The sequence below is a fragment of the Acyrthosiphon pisum genome, chromosome A1 (genome assembly GCF_005508785.2).
Source record: "Acyrthosiphon pisum isolate AL4f chromosome A1, pea_aphid_22Mar2018_4r6ur, whole genome shotgun sequence".
In the NCBI taxonomy this organism is placed as follows: Eukaryota; Metazoa; Arthropoda; class Insecta; order Hemiptera; family Aphididae; genus Acyrthosiphon; species Acyrthosiphon pisum.
In genome coordinates, this window is record NC_042494.1 from 149,432,054 (window position 1) to 149,447,056 (window position 15,003).

The window sequence follows — 15,003 nt, forward strand, 5'->3', positions numbered from 1 at the left end:
TCTTTGAGATAAAAAAATAGGTATCAGAATCCGACAATTCTACAAGGCCTGAGAATTATTCCGTGCAATACTGCAATCATTTTTTCATAGGCCACATTGGGTGTGAATTTAGTGGGTGCTGGAATAATTTATGGTACGCAGACTCGAAAATTACTTACAGAAAATGCGTCTATGTCTGTCGACAGGATGAGCCTTTAGGGCCAGTTGTACCGTCTACGGTTAAACTTCTATTAAGCTTAATCAGCTGATAACAGATATTTAACCGGGCAAATTCGGCCGATTAAACTCCAGTTAACTTTAATCAGAGATGGTACATCTGGCCCTTAACCGATAAACCTAAAAAAACGTCCCTACTATTACAAGCGCCCCAATTCAAACAAGCGGCTCACCGGGAAACTTCCCGTATCCCGCCTGCCCGGTCCGGCCCTGATTTAAGTATCATTTAAATAAATAAGTACTAAATTGCTACGGATATAAAAAGGATGAAACGGGTGGTTTGGGACAACTGTATGGCTTATAACTAGAGTGCGGATTTTTAGGTTCTTAAAAGCTTAAAATATGATGCTATTATGCTCTAAAAAAACCCTAAAATATTCTCTAAATATGCTTTAAACTTTTAAATATGCAAGTAATATGATTTTTTTTTTCAAAATAATTAAATAAAAACAATATAATATAACTTTATAGTTATACAGTATACACCATACACTATCATTCTTTTGGTAGGTAACAGGTAAATTATTTAAATATAAAAATTTAAAATAATTCATACATATACCCTGTTCCAAAAGAGAAGACACGAGGCGGTCTCAGACAAAACCGGTTTTGCTACGTAAGTCTCGTGTCTTCTCTTTTGGAACAGGGTATAGATATAATGATATGTGAAATAATAGTGAAATGATTATAATATAATGAAATATATATATAAAAAAACAAAATATTTTAATAAAAACAATACATAACTTGCATGCTCTTTGGTGACAGCTAAGTTATTTGAATATAAAAAATGTGATGTACTTCATAAAATATTGTAGCTAGAAAAAATCACAAATCGAGAAATTAACAATATACATAATGTTTTAGAAACAATAATAGAATATATTCTAAAATAAGTAAAATAGGCCAAATATTCTCTAATGTCTAAAATGTGCTTTAATATGCAAAATAAATTTTTTCCTAACGAACTCTTTGATGAATAAATCGTCCACATTTCTCATCCTCGTAGAGCTGCATAAGGCCAATAAAAATATATAAAAACCTAAATATCCGCGCCCTACTTATAACATTAATATGTACATAGCAATTTCTAATTAAATTTATCTAATTAAAGATCATTTTTTCTGGGGATATTATTTCAGGTCTTATTTTTCCCGGCTTTTTTTCGAATACCGTCTAAAATGTATATATTTTGATAGTATCACGTCATGATAAAAAAAAAATTCATACTCTTCGTGGTTAATATCATTGATTATAAATACTATTGTTCTATGATACTACTATAATAGTAGTTAATTTATTGTAATATAAATATATAATACTTATAAGTTAAAATGGTGATAAAAATATTACTAATTGTTTAATTTAATAATATTGAATAGTTCATTAGTTCAATCGCTTAATGCTTTAAGTGGATATACCTAACTATTCATAATATTAAAAATATAGTTTAATCATTGAAGCACTCGTGTGTTTCATTTCATTATTGAATTGACGTGCTTAATTGAATTTGAATGTGTAGTGATCAAACAATATTTGTCGTTCACTCCTAAATGTTTTACTCTGACGTAGATGAGAACAACTTTGTTGATGATAATAGTCAAAATGTTTCCGTCAAACTATACGAGTATGTACTTTTTGTTAAAATCTTAATTTTAATTGAAATTATAAGTTTTGAAAATTATATAGAACTGAGTGGAGATATTTATTCAATATCACCAACATTGATGAACTACGAGTTACTGCTATCAAAGCCAAATTAAGGACATCTAGATTTAGAAGTGTGTGTTGGCGTCTTTTACTGGAAATACTGCCACCAGATTCATCTGAATGGTTGATGGCTATTGAAAAATATCGGTCATTGTACGAAACAATTAAATTGACACATTACAATGATCCACACACACAGGATTCTGGACCGGACGACCCACTGTCGCAAGACGAAGATGTTTGTTTCTTTCCCATTATATTTAAGGCACAGGGCCTTTCTTAGGATTTGCGAGGCTCAGGGCGAAAACTAATTTTTAAACAAATTTTACCATTTTTTTCAAACGCGAGATCTCCAAATGTAAGCAAAAAGCACAAGGCCCATGGCTTAGGCCTGCCCCCCCCCCCCCTAAGGACAGCCCTGTTAAGGCAACATTCTATAGAGAGATAAACTCTGCTAATAATTGTTTGTGCTCATATGGGAGTTTAGGTCAATATTCTGTATGACAATACTTTTTCGTTCATAGATATCACAAATGAATTATTAATTAATGTTTATTAATAATTTAGTATGGTCGTATTATACAATTTTACTTAGTACTTTGATTTTGCCTATAATTTTAGCAGAGCTTGTCACTGCATAGAATTTGTACTGATTGCTATTTTTGATTTATGCTTGGAAATTAAATCAAGTGGTTCAATTGTACATTATTTATTTTAGAGTATTTGGAAACAATATTTTAAAGACATTGAATTAAAGAAAATTATTGAACAAGATGTGATACGAACTTCCCCTGAAGTTGAATATTTTGGAACGAAAAAAATTCGAAACATAATGATTGATATATTGTTTTGTTATTCAAGGGAACATCCTGACTTGAGCTATAGACAAGTATGTAATATTTTAATGATGTATTTTTTTACTTAGTAGTAGGTAATTAACGCCTAATTATATAGGTTTATCCAAATTTTAAATAATTTTCTTGTTTGGGACGTTTAGGTTGATGTTGATTATAATAATCATCAATATTTACAATTGTGTATGGATTAAAAATATAAAGGTTTAAAATAATATATTATTCATTTTACATTTTTAATAGCTGTTTCAAAATATTTCTCTAAAATGAAATAATTTGTTGATATCTTCTTCACATTTTCTTTTGAATTATAATAAAAATCACTTATTAGTGAGTTCTCAGTTTTAATAATATTTGGCATATAAAAATCATAATTTGAAGACCTTACCATTGACAATTAGTTTATAACGTTATGAAGTATTTCCATTAACTGGCCAATTTATAAAGAAAAGGCAAATCAATGAGCAATTCAAGTAGAGATAAGTATAGGTTCGGCACTTATATATATGTTATAATTTTCTGATTTACATCTTAAACATTCATTTATATGTATTAGAAAAATTATAGAACAATTGTTAATAGGTAGATAATAAATGGTATGTTACAACAAACAATTTTATATTATCCTTTAATATAGTCATGACTTATAACCGATTAAAACACTATCATTATACAATTTAACTTTTAAAATCATAACCAATAAGATTGTGAGCATTAATATTGTAATTAATAAAAGCAATAAAATGTTTATTTAGCTGTTTAAATTGCAGACTATTTAGTATTTAGGGTTTAAACTTCAAAACTAAATATATTGTATACCTATACTCTATTCCAAATAAGAAACACCCACTTTTACGTAGCAAAACCGGTTTTGCCCTTAGCCGCCGTGGTGTTTCTTATTTGGAATGGAGTATAGTTCTCTTTTTTGTCTAATTTCGATATTTATAATTTTACTGAAACATGGCTAAACGAAAATGTAAGTGATACAGAGTTAGGCTTTACAAATTATTCAATTTTTCGGTTGGATAGAAACAAAAATACCAGTTCTTGTTTTAGAGGCGGTGGCATACTAATAGCTGTAAATAATTCTTTGAACCCTTCTTTATTAAACGTGTCAATACTATCACTAGAGCAACTTTTTGTTTTCTTCCATTTTAAAAAACAAAAATTTATTATTAGGACAGTTTCATAATTACCCAAGTTCTATTATTATTATGATTGGCGATTTCAATTTTCCTCACATTTTGTGTTCACGTGATCCACAAGAAAAAAAAATTATAACTCCTTTATGTGTGGCTAACTCAACTGAATCGTATTTTATTAATGCCCTTTTATGTTAAAATTTATCTCAGTTAAATTTAAATTTTAAGAATTTATTGTAATTAAGTATTGAACTCTGCATGATAACAATATTTTGTGAGTAATTAATATAGTAATAGTAATAATAATTTAAAAACAAGTTATTTTTAAATAGGTACACTTTTGAGGGGACATTTTGACTGATTCCACATTTTTATAAATTATTTGTATTTCTGTTAAATAATATTTTATGTAACATGCCTCTCCATAAATTTATATTTACTAAAGTTTACTTTAATAATATTTGCATAAACTACTTGTATGTATTTTTTTGACTGACTTTCCACTGAGCAATATATGTAGATCGCAAAAATTATGGTAGATCACTTATGACACTGTTTACCGATTGTTAGTTTTTGTTTTCAATTATATTTTATGCGAAGATTTTATTTATTATATTTTATTCTTTATGTAGGGTATGCATGAAATCCTCGCGCCATTATTGTTTGTTCTCCATTGTGACCATCAGGCATTACTTCATGTTTTGGAACAGTCATCTTCTGATGTTAGGTAAATTAAATTGAATTGAAAATGTTTGATTTATCTCAATATTATTTTTTTTTTTTAGTGACTTAATCCAAAAAATTCTTGATCCTGCATTTTTGGAAGCAGATGCATAGTAAGTACTTTATTTTTAATCCCTACACCTGCTGTATTGTTTTTTTTTCTTACAAAATATGTACAAAAGTAAACTTCTGTTTAGAAATATCAACCTTGTGTTGTTAATTTAAGTATTAGAGTGAATTGACCTATTATCAAAGTAATATAAAACTATTGTGTTTGTACGTTGGTCATTTTACGACATTTCAATTATAAATCAAGATATAGGTAAGCGTGCATATTTTAATATTTTACAAATTCATAACTTGCATAAAAAATTAAATATCATATAAACCTTAGACACAAATATAGATGACGTTCTTAAATTTAAGTTTGACAATAACTCAATTTACTCTAATAGTCTAGTACTAAAGTTAATACCTTAAGTTTCATTGGTTCTGCCAAACTAAAAATTTGCTATTTAACAGATTATGTTGTATATTTGTAAGACAACACAATATGCTTGTGTAATCATTTATTAATAATCTTAGTACTTAAGACAAATTAAATACTATTAAAACTATTAAATACTTTTTAATTTTAGTTCCCTATTTAATATTATAATGGAGATAATGAAGGATTATTATAATATTAACGATTTTATCGTATCAGCTCAAAAACCAACTGAACATGTAAAGACTACTGTGAGTTTATATACATTTTTGTTAAACATTTTTATTTTTTATTTTTGACTATTGTAATATCTAATATCTGTTAATCGTTTTAGAGTTCTACATGTGAAAGTGAAGTTGTTCGAAAACTTTCCAAAATACGTGATACAATGTTGACAAAACATGACCCAGAACTATATGGACATTTATTGGATCTGGATATTTCATTTACTACTTTTGGACTGTAAGAAGATTATTATAGCTGTACTAAATTTTTTTCCAACGGAATAATGGTTGTTATCATTTTTAGCCGTTGGTTGAGATTACTGTTTGGTGGAGAATTTTTATTAATAGATTTATTAGTGTTATGGGATGCTATTTTTGCGACATCACCTCAAGACTTTGCATTGGTTAATCATATTTTTGTGGCTATGTTGGTCCTAATAAGAATTCAATGTAAGTGATTCAATGTATGATTCAAATTTTTTTTATATTTTTTAAATAATTTTTATTTCCAGTACTGAAAAGTGACAATACAGACTGTTTGCATTATTTAATGAGGTATCCTCATGTCGATGTGATGACTGTTATTGAATATGCCTTGCATATGTTTGATCCCAAGGTAAAAAGTTTTTCCATTAGTTTAATTGATTTTGTTGTAATTTTATATTATTGCAGATGTATATATTGCCATCTGTTATAAATTCTCTTAAACACGATAAGAGCGACAACATAAAATCTAATATTACAGAACACCACGTTGAACGGTTAGTATTTATGTTAACAAACAAATCAAATCTGTTTTATACAAGATTTTAAGTTCAAAGAACAGGAAAATCAATTTTTTTAAAGTGATTACTATTTAAATTAATTTTAATGTTCACCTTTAATATAATTTAATAAATTATTAGTGTTATGTAATTATTTCATTTTACTAATTGGTAGAAAAAATAACATTCTGCTTAACTCAAGTATAGATTTTAATTTTATAATACAATAATGCATAATATGATTTAATCAATTAAAATAATTTATGAATAAATCAAATTTACTAAAATGTACCTATAAATAAATCGTTTTTTTTCCAGGCCATCTAAACTTATTAGTTATGCACCAAGACCAACCAGAAATGCAGCAGATGTAATTAAAATTTATTAACAAATATTATATTTTAATAAATTTGAATGAATGTTAATAATTTGATGTAATTTTAGGACCTACTTGAGTTGTGTAGAATTAAGTTGACGCAGTATCATTCCATTTTAGATCCAGCTATCCCTATTCATAATAAAGAGGCAAGACAAGCTCTAACTGGAATGCTAGAAGTAAGAAAAAACATAATTATTTAATAATGTTTAATTAAAATATAATATGACATTGTTAACTACAATTATTATATGATCTTGTATACAGTTATGTGGAATGCTTAGTACGCGTCAAGGTATCATAGAAATGGGTAAAGATGTTGTGCGGAGTACAACAACTCCAATTGAAACACTCCTTACACCTGAAACACCAGAAGGAGGACCATTGTTACCTCCTCCTGCTTCTGCTATCACTATGAAAGTATTTCGTAAGACAGAAAATTCAACTGACTCACAAATACAAGGAGCACCAATAAAAAATCCATTAAAACAGATGAAACGGTAAATACAAATATGCATTTGCTTAATTTATTTTGCCTATAAATTACATCTGATTAACGTTTATAAAGATTTGTATTTTCTGTGATTTGATATTTTTACTACTCATTTTACATTCTCATATTAGTACATTTTAAGCATAATATATTTTGTTGTTTTTTTTTTTAAAAATATTTTAACTGTGTATACTTGACTATTAAAAACAGCATTTTGTTTAATATAAGTTGTTATAATATGAATAATTTTTATCTAATTATAACAATTATATATAAAATCAAAAGTTTTATATTTTTAATACCTTTTGTAGAATCTATGGGTGCATTAGAAACTTTAAACATTAATTTGATACTATTTCAAACAAATATTTTAAGATTATTATATTTTTTAGTATTCACTTATAGCATATGGTTGTCAATGTATTTTCAATATAAATTGAAAGGGAAAATAGGAATGAGTACTATAATTAAAGAAAACAGTATTATAATTCACAGTTAACAATTTATGAAGTAGATACTTATTTAGATTAATTTCCGCTGAAATAATTTGGTAAACCTAGATTTTTATTAATGTAAAAATCAAATTAAAAATATATCCTATTAAGGCTGTTGAAAACGGGTCTTTTTTTGTGCATTTAGACCAATAAACAGAGGAAAAAATACCTAGTACCAATAGCCCAATTTTAATCTTGAAAACATATTTAAATTCCTTTTTCTCTTTTCTAGGTTATGTAGGAAATGGATTTTCGATTTTTTTTTTTTGCAACACTAAAGTAAAGGCGAATTTTGAAAAAAAAAGAAAATTCATTTGGTATTATACTAATTGAACAAAATAAAAAAATCTAAAATCCATTTTCTACATAACCTAGAAATTAGAATAGGGAATTCAAATATGTTTTCCAAATTAAAATCGGGCTTTTGGTACTGGGTGAACTTTAATTCCATATTTTAGGACTTTTATGTTGAAACTTTTTTCATTGCAAAATTTAGTGACATATGGCTGCGTGTATTTAGTATGTATGTTACTGATTTCCAAGAATCTTAGCAGTGGTTTATCTTTCATTACATAAAGCGTTTGGGGAATTCACAGACACTGATGATCAGTCACTACACACACAGTCATATGACATAACTACATAAGTTATAACTCACGATAGATATATAATATTGCCTAAATTCAACCCCTTAAAAATTGTCCGCTTTCAACAGCATTAAGTACTTAATTCACTAATAAAAATTATGTTTAGTTAACATCTTATTTAACAAAATAATTAATAGGTTCTTTAGTTTAATAGTATCTTGAATAATTTAATTGAATATAATATAATTTAGTTTAGATTCTCGTTGTTCCAGAAGATATTAAACTAAGAATATGAACTAAATTAACATTACTAAATGTAAAAGCCCTTAATTTAGGATTATTAATGAATAAAAAATTAACACTACTATCAAACTGTGTTAAATTTTTTTAGAATAAACTGATTTTTCTTAATATTAAGAATAATTATTTTAAATGTGTTGATTATAAGTATTTTTTTTTTTTCAATACTAACATACATAATATATTTTTACGGGTGTAAAATATTCTTGTCATTATTGACTATTGTATGAAATACATTATAAAATAGAAAAGGAAAAATGAGTTCAAACAAATCATTATATTGAAAAATCTAAATTAAGTGTTAAAAATAAAATATATACGTTGTTTTAAAATATTATTTTTAATATGCTTATAAGACCCAAATACCCAAATATATATATATGCAGATTTACAACACATTTACAAAAAAATTAAACAATTTTTTTTATACACAATGGTAATTTTAAATGGTAAAAAAAGATAATAATAATAATAATAATAATAATAATAATAAATTAATATAAATCATAGACTAATAAAATAATATTTTTATAGATAACAAAATAATGTATTTTCTTTGGTATTTACAATTTGTTTTATCATCAAGTTAAGAAAAATAAAATGTGGAGAAAAAATACGATCTTGTTAGTCAGTTTTACTGAATTTTATTTATGTTTAATAATATAAAAATTATACTTGATTCTATTCATAAAATAAAATTAAGTGATACACCATAATCTTAATTATAACATCATACTAATCAAAAGCTACAAGATGTGAGTTTTTGAAATATATTTTATTAAAAATGAATTTGTGCGCTGTTAAAATTAGATTATAGTGTACAGAAAACTATGATTAGTTGTATATATATAATTTGTTCATTAAATTATTAAGTAAACAAAAAAATTCTTGGGTAACACAAAAAAAAAAATAAAACATTAAAAATAAAAATTGTATGGGGATGAAAATCATGTAGATCACCATTACAACGGTATCATACAGAAATTACTTTATTGTTGATATTATGATAGTGTTGTTTTTAAGTACTAGCATTAAAAAAAAAAAAAACAAAAGTATGTAATTAATACTAATAATAAACATACATTAAAAATAAAATAATATAATAACAAAAATAAGTGTACCTTTGAATCAAGGCAATTTTAAACTTCAAACGATATAAATAAAATCGTTAGCATAATATAGATTATATATTTTTTTTCGAATAATTGGGACTAGTTTTATATTATAATAACTGGTTCACCATTACGTTTTTTTTTAATTGAATCTAAAAATTTGCATACACATTTATTTATCTGTGTACCCTAAAGCAATGTGCAGCAAAGGGGATTTGGCTATTTCATGCGATTTACTATTAGGTCGGGTACGACCAACAGAGACTTTTGATACGGTGACTCGGCAATCTTGCCGGCCAGACGAGTTGCCTCGAGACAGTGTTTTTTGGCAAGGAACCGCGTCTGTTCGAGACCCTGTGACTTGTGTACCAGTTCGAAGGCACGTTCTGCATCGCCTGGCTCTTGGAACCGCCGCATTATCATGGCATTCAACTCGGGGTACTGTAAGAACAAAACAAAATAACATTTTTATTTTTATTTTTTACCAACTATTTTAATATTATTATTATGTAATTCTATTATTTTGTTTAGTCATGATTTCGATTTTAGCGTTCTACTCTATATCTTTGTGCATACACATGATAATTTTATCAACAACGTTATATTTTAATTTTATGGATCATCCTGTATTTTATAGTTTGTGTGAAAATAAATAAGAAATACGTTTTAAAATGCCGTCAAATGTCTTCTGGTATGTAGGTACTATGTAGTTCGTCCGTTCTGTTAATATGGGTGATGACGTTTTTAATTACAATTCGTAATCATCTTATTAACAAAATAAAAGCACCAGTGATTAAAACAGAGTTATTTACTAATGCAACTAATACTTTAGTAGATAGACAGTTTTAAACGAGTGAAAATATATATTATATATTTTGGTGTATTATCACTGTTCAATTTAAGTGTTTGAAACAAAACATAATACTTACAACAATAAATTACTTAATTAACTATAACTATACATACATCCAACTATAGCAATCAGTATACTTATTTACAAGTTCTTGTATTTTTCTAGTTTTCAACGAGACAACGACAAAATGGTCAGGATGTCGTCTCCGAAGATTCCCAGAATTGACGGAGTTCACAGTAGGAGACCTAAATAGGACGACCTAAAAATCAACAGTGCAGTACAAATAAGAACGCCCGATCAGTATGCCTGCACTGAGGGAAATGTTAAAGTCGAAGTACAACGCATCGACATAAACGAGCAGAATTTGGCTGCTGACGTCGTCAGTATAAAATAGAATCAATTCCAGTGGCGAGATAGAGGGATTCGTAAAGCGGGAACATTTGCGTGAGCGATCACGACGACAGAAATCTGAGAGGACGACAAAAATATTTCGGACTGTCAAATTAATTGGAAAATTGGAAATCGTCCAGAATACTACAGGAAAACCCGCCAAAGTTGAACAGACTGTGCACAGACTTCCACTGGCCCTTCCTGTACACGAAGATTGCCGGACAGACCAAAAGGGTGACTTTCGTAAGACCAAACGACTTGGTCGAACGAAAAATGGCTAAAGAGAAAACTTGTCATCAAGTTTATCCATTTGCTCGTATCCTTTTTTGATCGGACTGGCGCTGAAACTCACCAAATGGCTAATGTACATAGTTGACATATTCAAATTCGTGTCCATGAACTTTTCCTACTTCCGGAAGTCGACCGAACGCTTGCGGCGCTATATCCGCTAAAACCTGAACGAGAAGACGTTGTTCCTGACAATGGACCAGAAACCCACAGGTGAGTTCGACTTGAAGTCCCCGTTGCAGACCAATCTCATGTGGCGGGTGAACCCCTCGAGAGCTTACAAAGTGGATGACGCGATCGCGGCCTGGGTGCAAAAGGACCCCTTGCCGAAAGAGACCATGTTCCATCTTCAACGATTTGAAACACCTGTGAAGGACGTGATGTATAATCCGAATAAATCGATGTTTGACGACAGTGGAAGACGCAATGACTGTTACAGTAGCGGCAATTTGGCTGTAGAAGGATTGACAACAGCTAGTGCGAGATGTGATAGCGGAGACAGTGACAGCGGTGGAAGATAGCAATGGCTCTAGTAGTCAAAATGAGGGAGAATATACTTTTGATTTGATGACGTTAACGCTTGAAGAAATTGAAACTCAGTTGGAAGAACAAGTGTTTTCTGGGCGTACCGAGGAAACGCGGGGCTATTTGTATGCAGAGTCGATGGGGGGAAAATACGCCAATCAACCCTCACGGGGTAGGTTCGAACAGGGGAACGGAGAGCAGGGCTCATTAAAAAAACATCGCTGGGTATCCGCAGTTGCCTATCACCATAACTCATTGAAGAAAATGCCGGTCCAGTGCTCCAAAACCGTCGCAAGCAATGAACGCGTATATAATATATACCACGCGATACGTCGAAAATTTAATGTTAATTTTTTTTAATTTGATTTTATACAGTTACACACGTTTACACAAAATCGTTGTTTAAAATATTATTATTATATTATTACTTTCCAAACTATCGATTATAATAAAACGCGAGCCATGCAGCTGTTACAGTTGGCTATTGTACGTATAAGACTGTTGAATTCGTTCGATATTATAACTCGCGACAGATTATACACCTATGCGGTCGATATATCTTTGGTGTATGGTATAAATGTCGTAAGTAAAAAACGCCTAGTTTTCAAGAAAAGAAAACATTGAAAAATGATTTAAAATCGTTGATAATAATGTCTTGGCTGATAATTAGTTTAATACCGTATACCAAAGATATATGTATACAATTTTTTATTGAAAACTGAAATTTTAAATCTTAGTTCCTATAATATCTACACCTAAGTTCAAAGATGTTATGTAAATTGATAATAATATAAATTTATACTATAGTGAATGTACTTTTAAGTTTAAGCATTGAGGTATTTGTATTACTGCATTATGCGCCTATTATTTTATAATAAATATTTTTTTTTCATATATATATATAAACACATATAATATAATTATATACAACGTAGTCATTTTTTTGTACCCTGGTTTTGGTTCATGTGATTCAAAATTGATCAGTATACTTAATAAAACATGAAAACAAAAATCAGGTCACCTCGATGTAAATAATTGACACACCCTTAAGGGTTTTAGATTGAATAGTGCCTATGCCTACCTATATTGATTCCAGTTACTGAGTTACCTATATAACAGTATAATCGTTGTAAAAAAGCTCGTTATTAAAGACCTATATAAATTATGAGGTTATCACAAAATGATAATATTGTGGCAGATAAAAAATGGAAAAATACAAGACGATTTTAACACGAATTTCACATTTAATTAAGTACTCAATTCCTATGAGTTTTTATTTCTTTTGCAGCGCGAAACATTCATAATAACTTGAACTCTCTCAACGTCCCTCAAACAATATGTGCCGCCCTCGATGGTATAATATAGGTGAGTACCGAATGTCTGCGATCGAGGCGTTAGTGTAATTAGGTTAGGCGCGGTCGTCTTACTTTCGCACAATACACATACCGCGCATGAGTCGCCCCTTCCCCACACAACCCACTGATATAGCGGCTTCGTCGGGGCCAGGTAAATAATCGAGTCCCAAACGATTGGGTACATAATCAATTATCAACCGGTAAATCGAGTCCGAGTGAATTTTAATACGTTGTATATTATATTATATTATATTATATTAAAAAGGTAATATACCTACATTACCGTTTTTTTTTTTTTATAAACGTACGGTTAAATAATAATATATATCAAATTGATAGTTCCACAAAACAAAGGGGGTTAAGCGAAGGTTTTCAGGAAAGTCGAAGAACATTTTGCTGTGATTTTAATGTTTATTTAAATTTATTTGATAAGCAATACATTTTTTTATGCGTACAATTTGACATTTTTTTGTGAAGTAGGTAGGTACTTACGTTTTATTTGTACGTCCTTTTTATATAAATATACATTTTTATTGTCTTTTCATATTTAGGTAGATACGGAAATTGGAATACACTTGTTTAAGAATTTTGACACTTGTGCCTTAAATGTTTTTTTTATATAATTTATCTAATGCACCTATCCTCTATTACATCATTTTAATATTATTATTATTTATGACCTATATTATAATGTTATAATACCTCGTGTACTCATCAAAATTATGTGTAGACAAATATTTTCTGTAAAAAAAAAAAAATCAAAAATCGATTTTTATAAACGTTGCTTGTCCCTTTAACGGCTAAACATTTGTGATATTGTTGTTTAATACCTATTAATGTAATTTAGACCCCTTCGAGTTAACCAAATAAAAAAGAGTTGCATAAAACGTAAACTTAAAATTTAACTGTTCGTTAAATAATTCCATCCAATAATAATAATAATAATAATAATAATAATAAGCCATGTCGCTTGAACCCTAAGTTGTGACCTTTTCGTCGTTTGTAACCATCGGTATTATGTTCGTTGCCGGCCATAATTTTAAGCAGTTAAACGTTTTTCTCAGCGGAGGGATATGATATGTAATGCGGTTGAATAAGTTTTGGTATAATTGCTCAACAATAACCAACGGTTTGGGTTAACCCACACAAGTTTTTTTATACCCGAATCAACCTGCAACCCTGCTGTAGCACAGTCAATACTCGTCGCGAAACCCACCCACCTATATCTGCTCGCGAACCGACGGTATCATTCTCACCGACACCGTGGGTTGCGTATACACGGCGGGATAAGAATAATGGACACCCAGCCTTTGGCAATTTAAATCAACTATCGCGAGTAGACGGTTACATTTTAAATATGACAATGACTAATGATTATATATATACCCCCCCTCCCTCTATCACACCACGTTTGGTTATTACGACGCCTACCCCCTTTATATAATATAATATATAATTAATTATTTCATAATACGCGAATTCACATAATATATTATTAACACATTGTATATGTTTTTGGGCTGGATATATAGGTACGCTATACATTTTAATAATCGTTGTTATTTTGATTATATCCATCATTTTCTTAACGATTTCGAGTAGCCCATTTCGCACTATAGTTGCAATATAATTGCAACCAAACATTAAAAAATAAATGAATAGAATTTTGCTAACCGATCTTGCGGTAAAGTTAAATTATAAAGTGTTTTTTGACATGGGTAGGTATTAGAATTTTTTGCGCTATACTTGTTCAATAGAATCACGAATACTATAAAACTCACACATATGTATATATGCAGTGTGATTCCTTTTAATGGAAACACTAAATAATTCTTTCCAGTGACATCGGATTAATATGCGGTTTTCGGGAGGGGATAGGGAATACATTAATACACATTTCTTGATGATTTTTACATTTTTAGATCTTTCCGTGTGCGCATGCGCAATACAACTTGCATTTTTTTAAATGGCAACAGGTGTTTTGAATACCAAATTCGGATAGACCGAATTTTTTTAAGTCGATTTGGTCCTTTTTACCATATCTCTAAAATAAAAATTGACTAAATGGCAATGAGTCACAGTTTCGATTAAAATTATTGCATTATTCAAC

General features: G+C 29.1%; 2 protein-coding genes across 2 annotated transcripts in view; one reads left to right on the forward strand and one right to left on the reverse strand.

The window, feature by feature from the left end:
* The first annotated feature begins 1,546 nt into the window (after window positions 1–1,546).
* Window positions 1,547–11,191, forward strand: LOC100161588 (TBC1 domain family member 5). The gene is made up of 14 exons (XM_016805000.2): window positions 1,547–1,843; window positions 1,906–2,164; window positions 2,645–2,815; window positions 4,555–4,649; window positions 4,708–4,758; window positions 5,284–5,383; window positions 5,467–5,594; window positions 5,661–5,806; window positions 5,869–5,972; window positions 6,029–6,117; window positions 6,439–6,490; window positions 6,565–6,675; window positions 6,764–6,996; window positions 10,501–11,191. Exons 1-14 carry the CDS (start codon window positions 1,770–1,772, stop codon window positions 10,586–10,588), a joined length of 1,701 nt encoding a protein of 566 aa, XP_016660489.2. The 5' UTR covers window positions 1,547–1,769; the 3' UTR covers window positions 10,589–11,191.
* The window catches only part of LOC100167007 (decaprenyl-diphosphate synthase subunit 1), a 38,573-nt gene continuing 32,561 nt past the window's right edge, over window positions 8,992–15,003 (reverse strand). Inside the window, exon 8 of the mRNA XM_008185600.3 lies at window positions 8,992–9,923. Coding sequence (XP_008183822.1) covers window positions 9,702–9,923 — 222 coding nt within the window. The 3' untranslated portion in view covers window positions 8,992–9,701. The remainder of the gene's footprint in view (window positions 9,924–15,003) is intronic.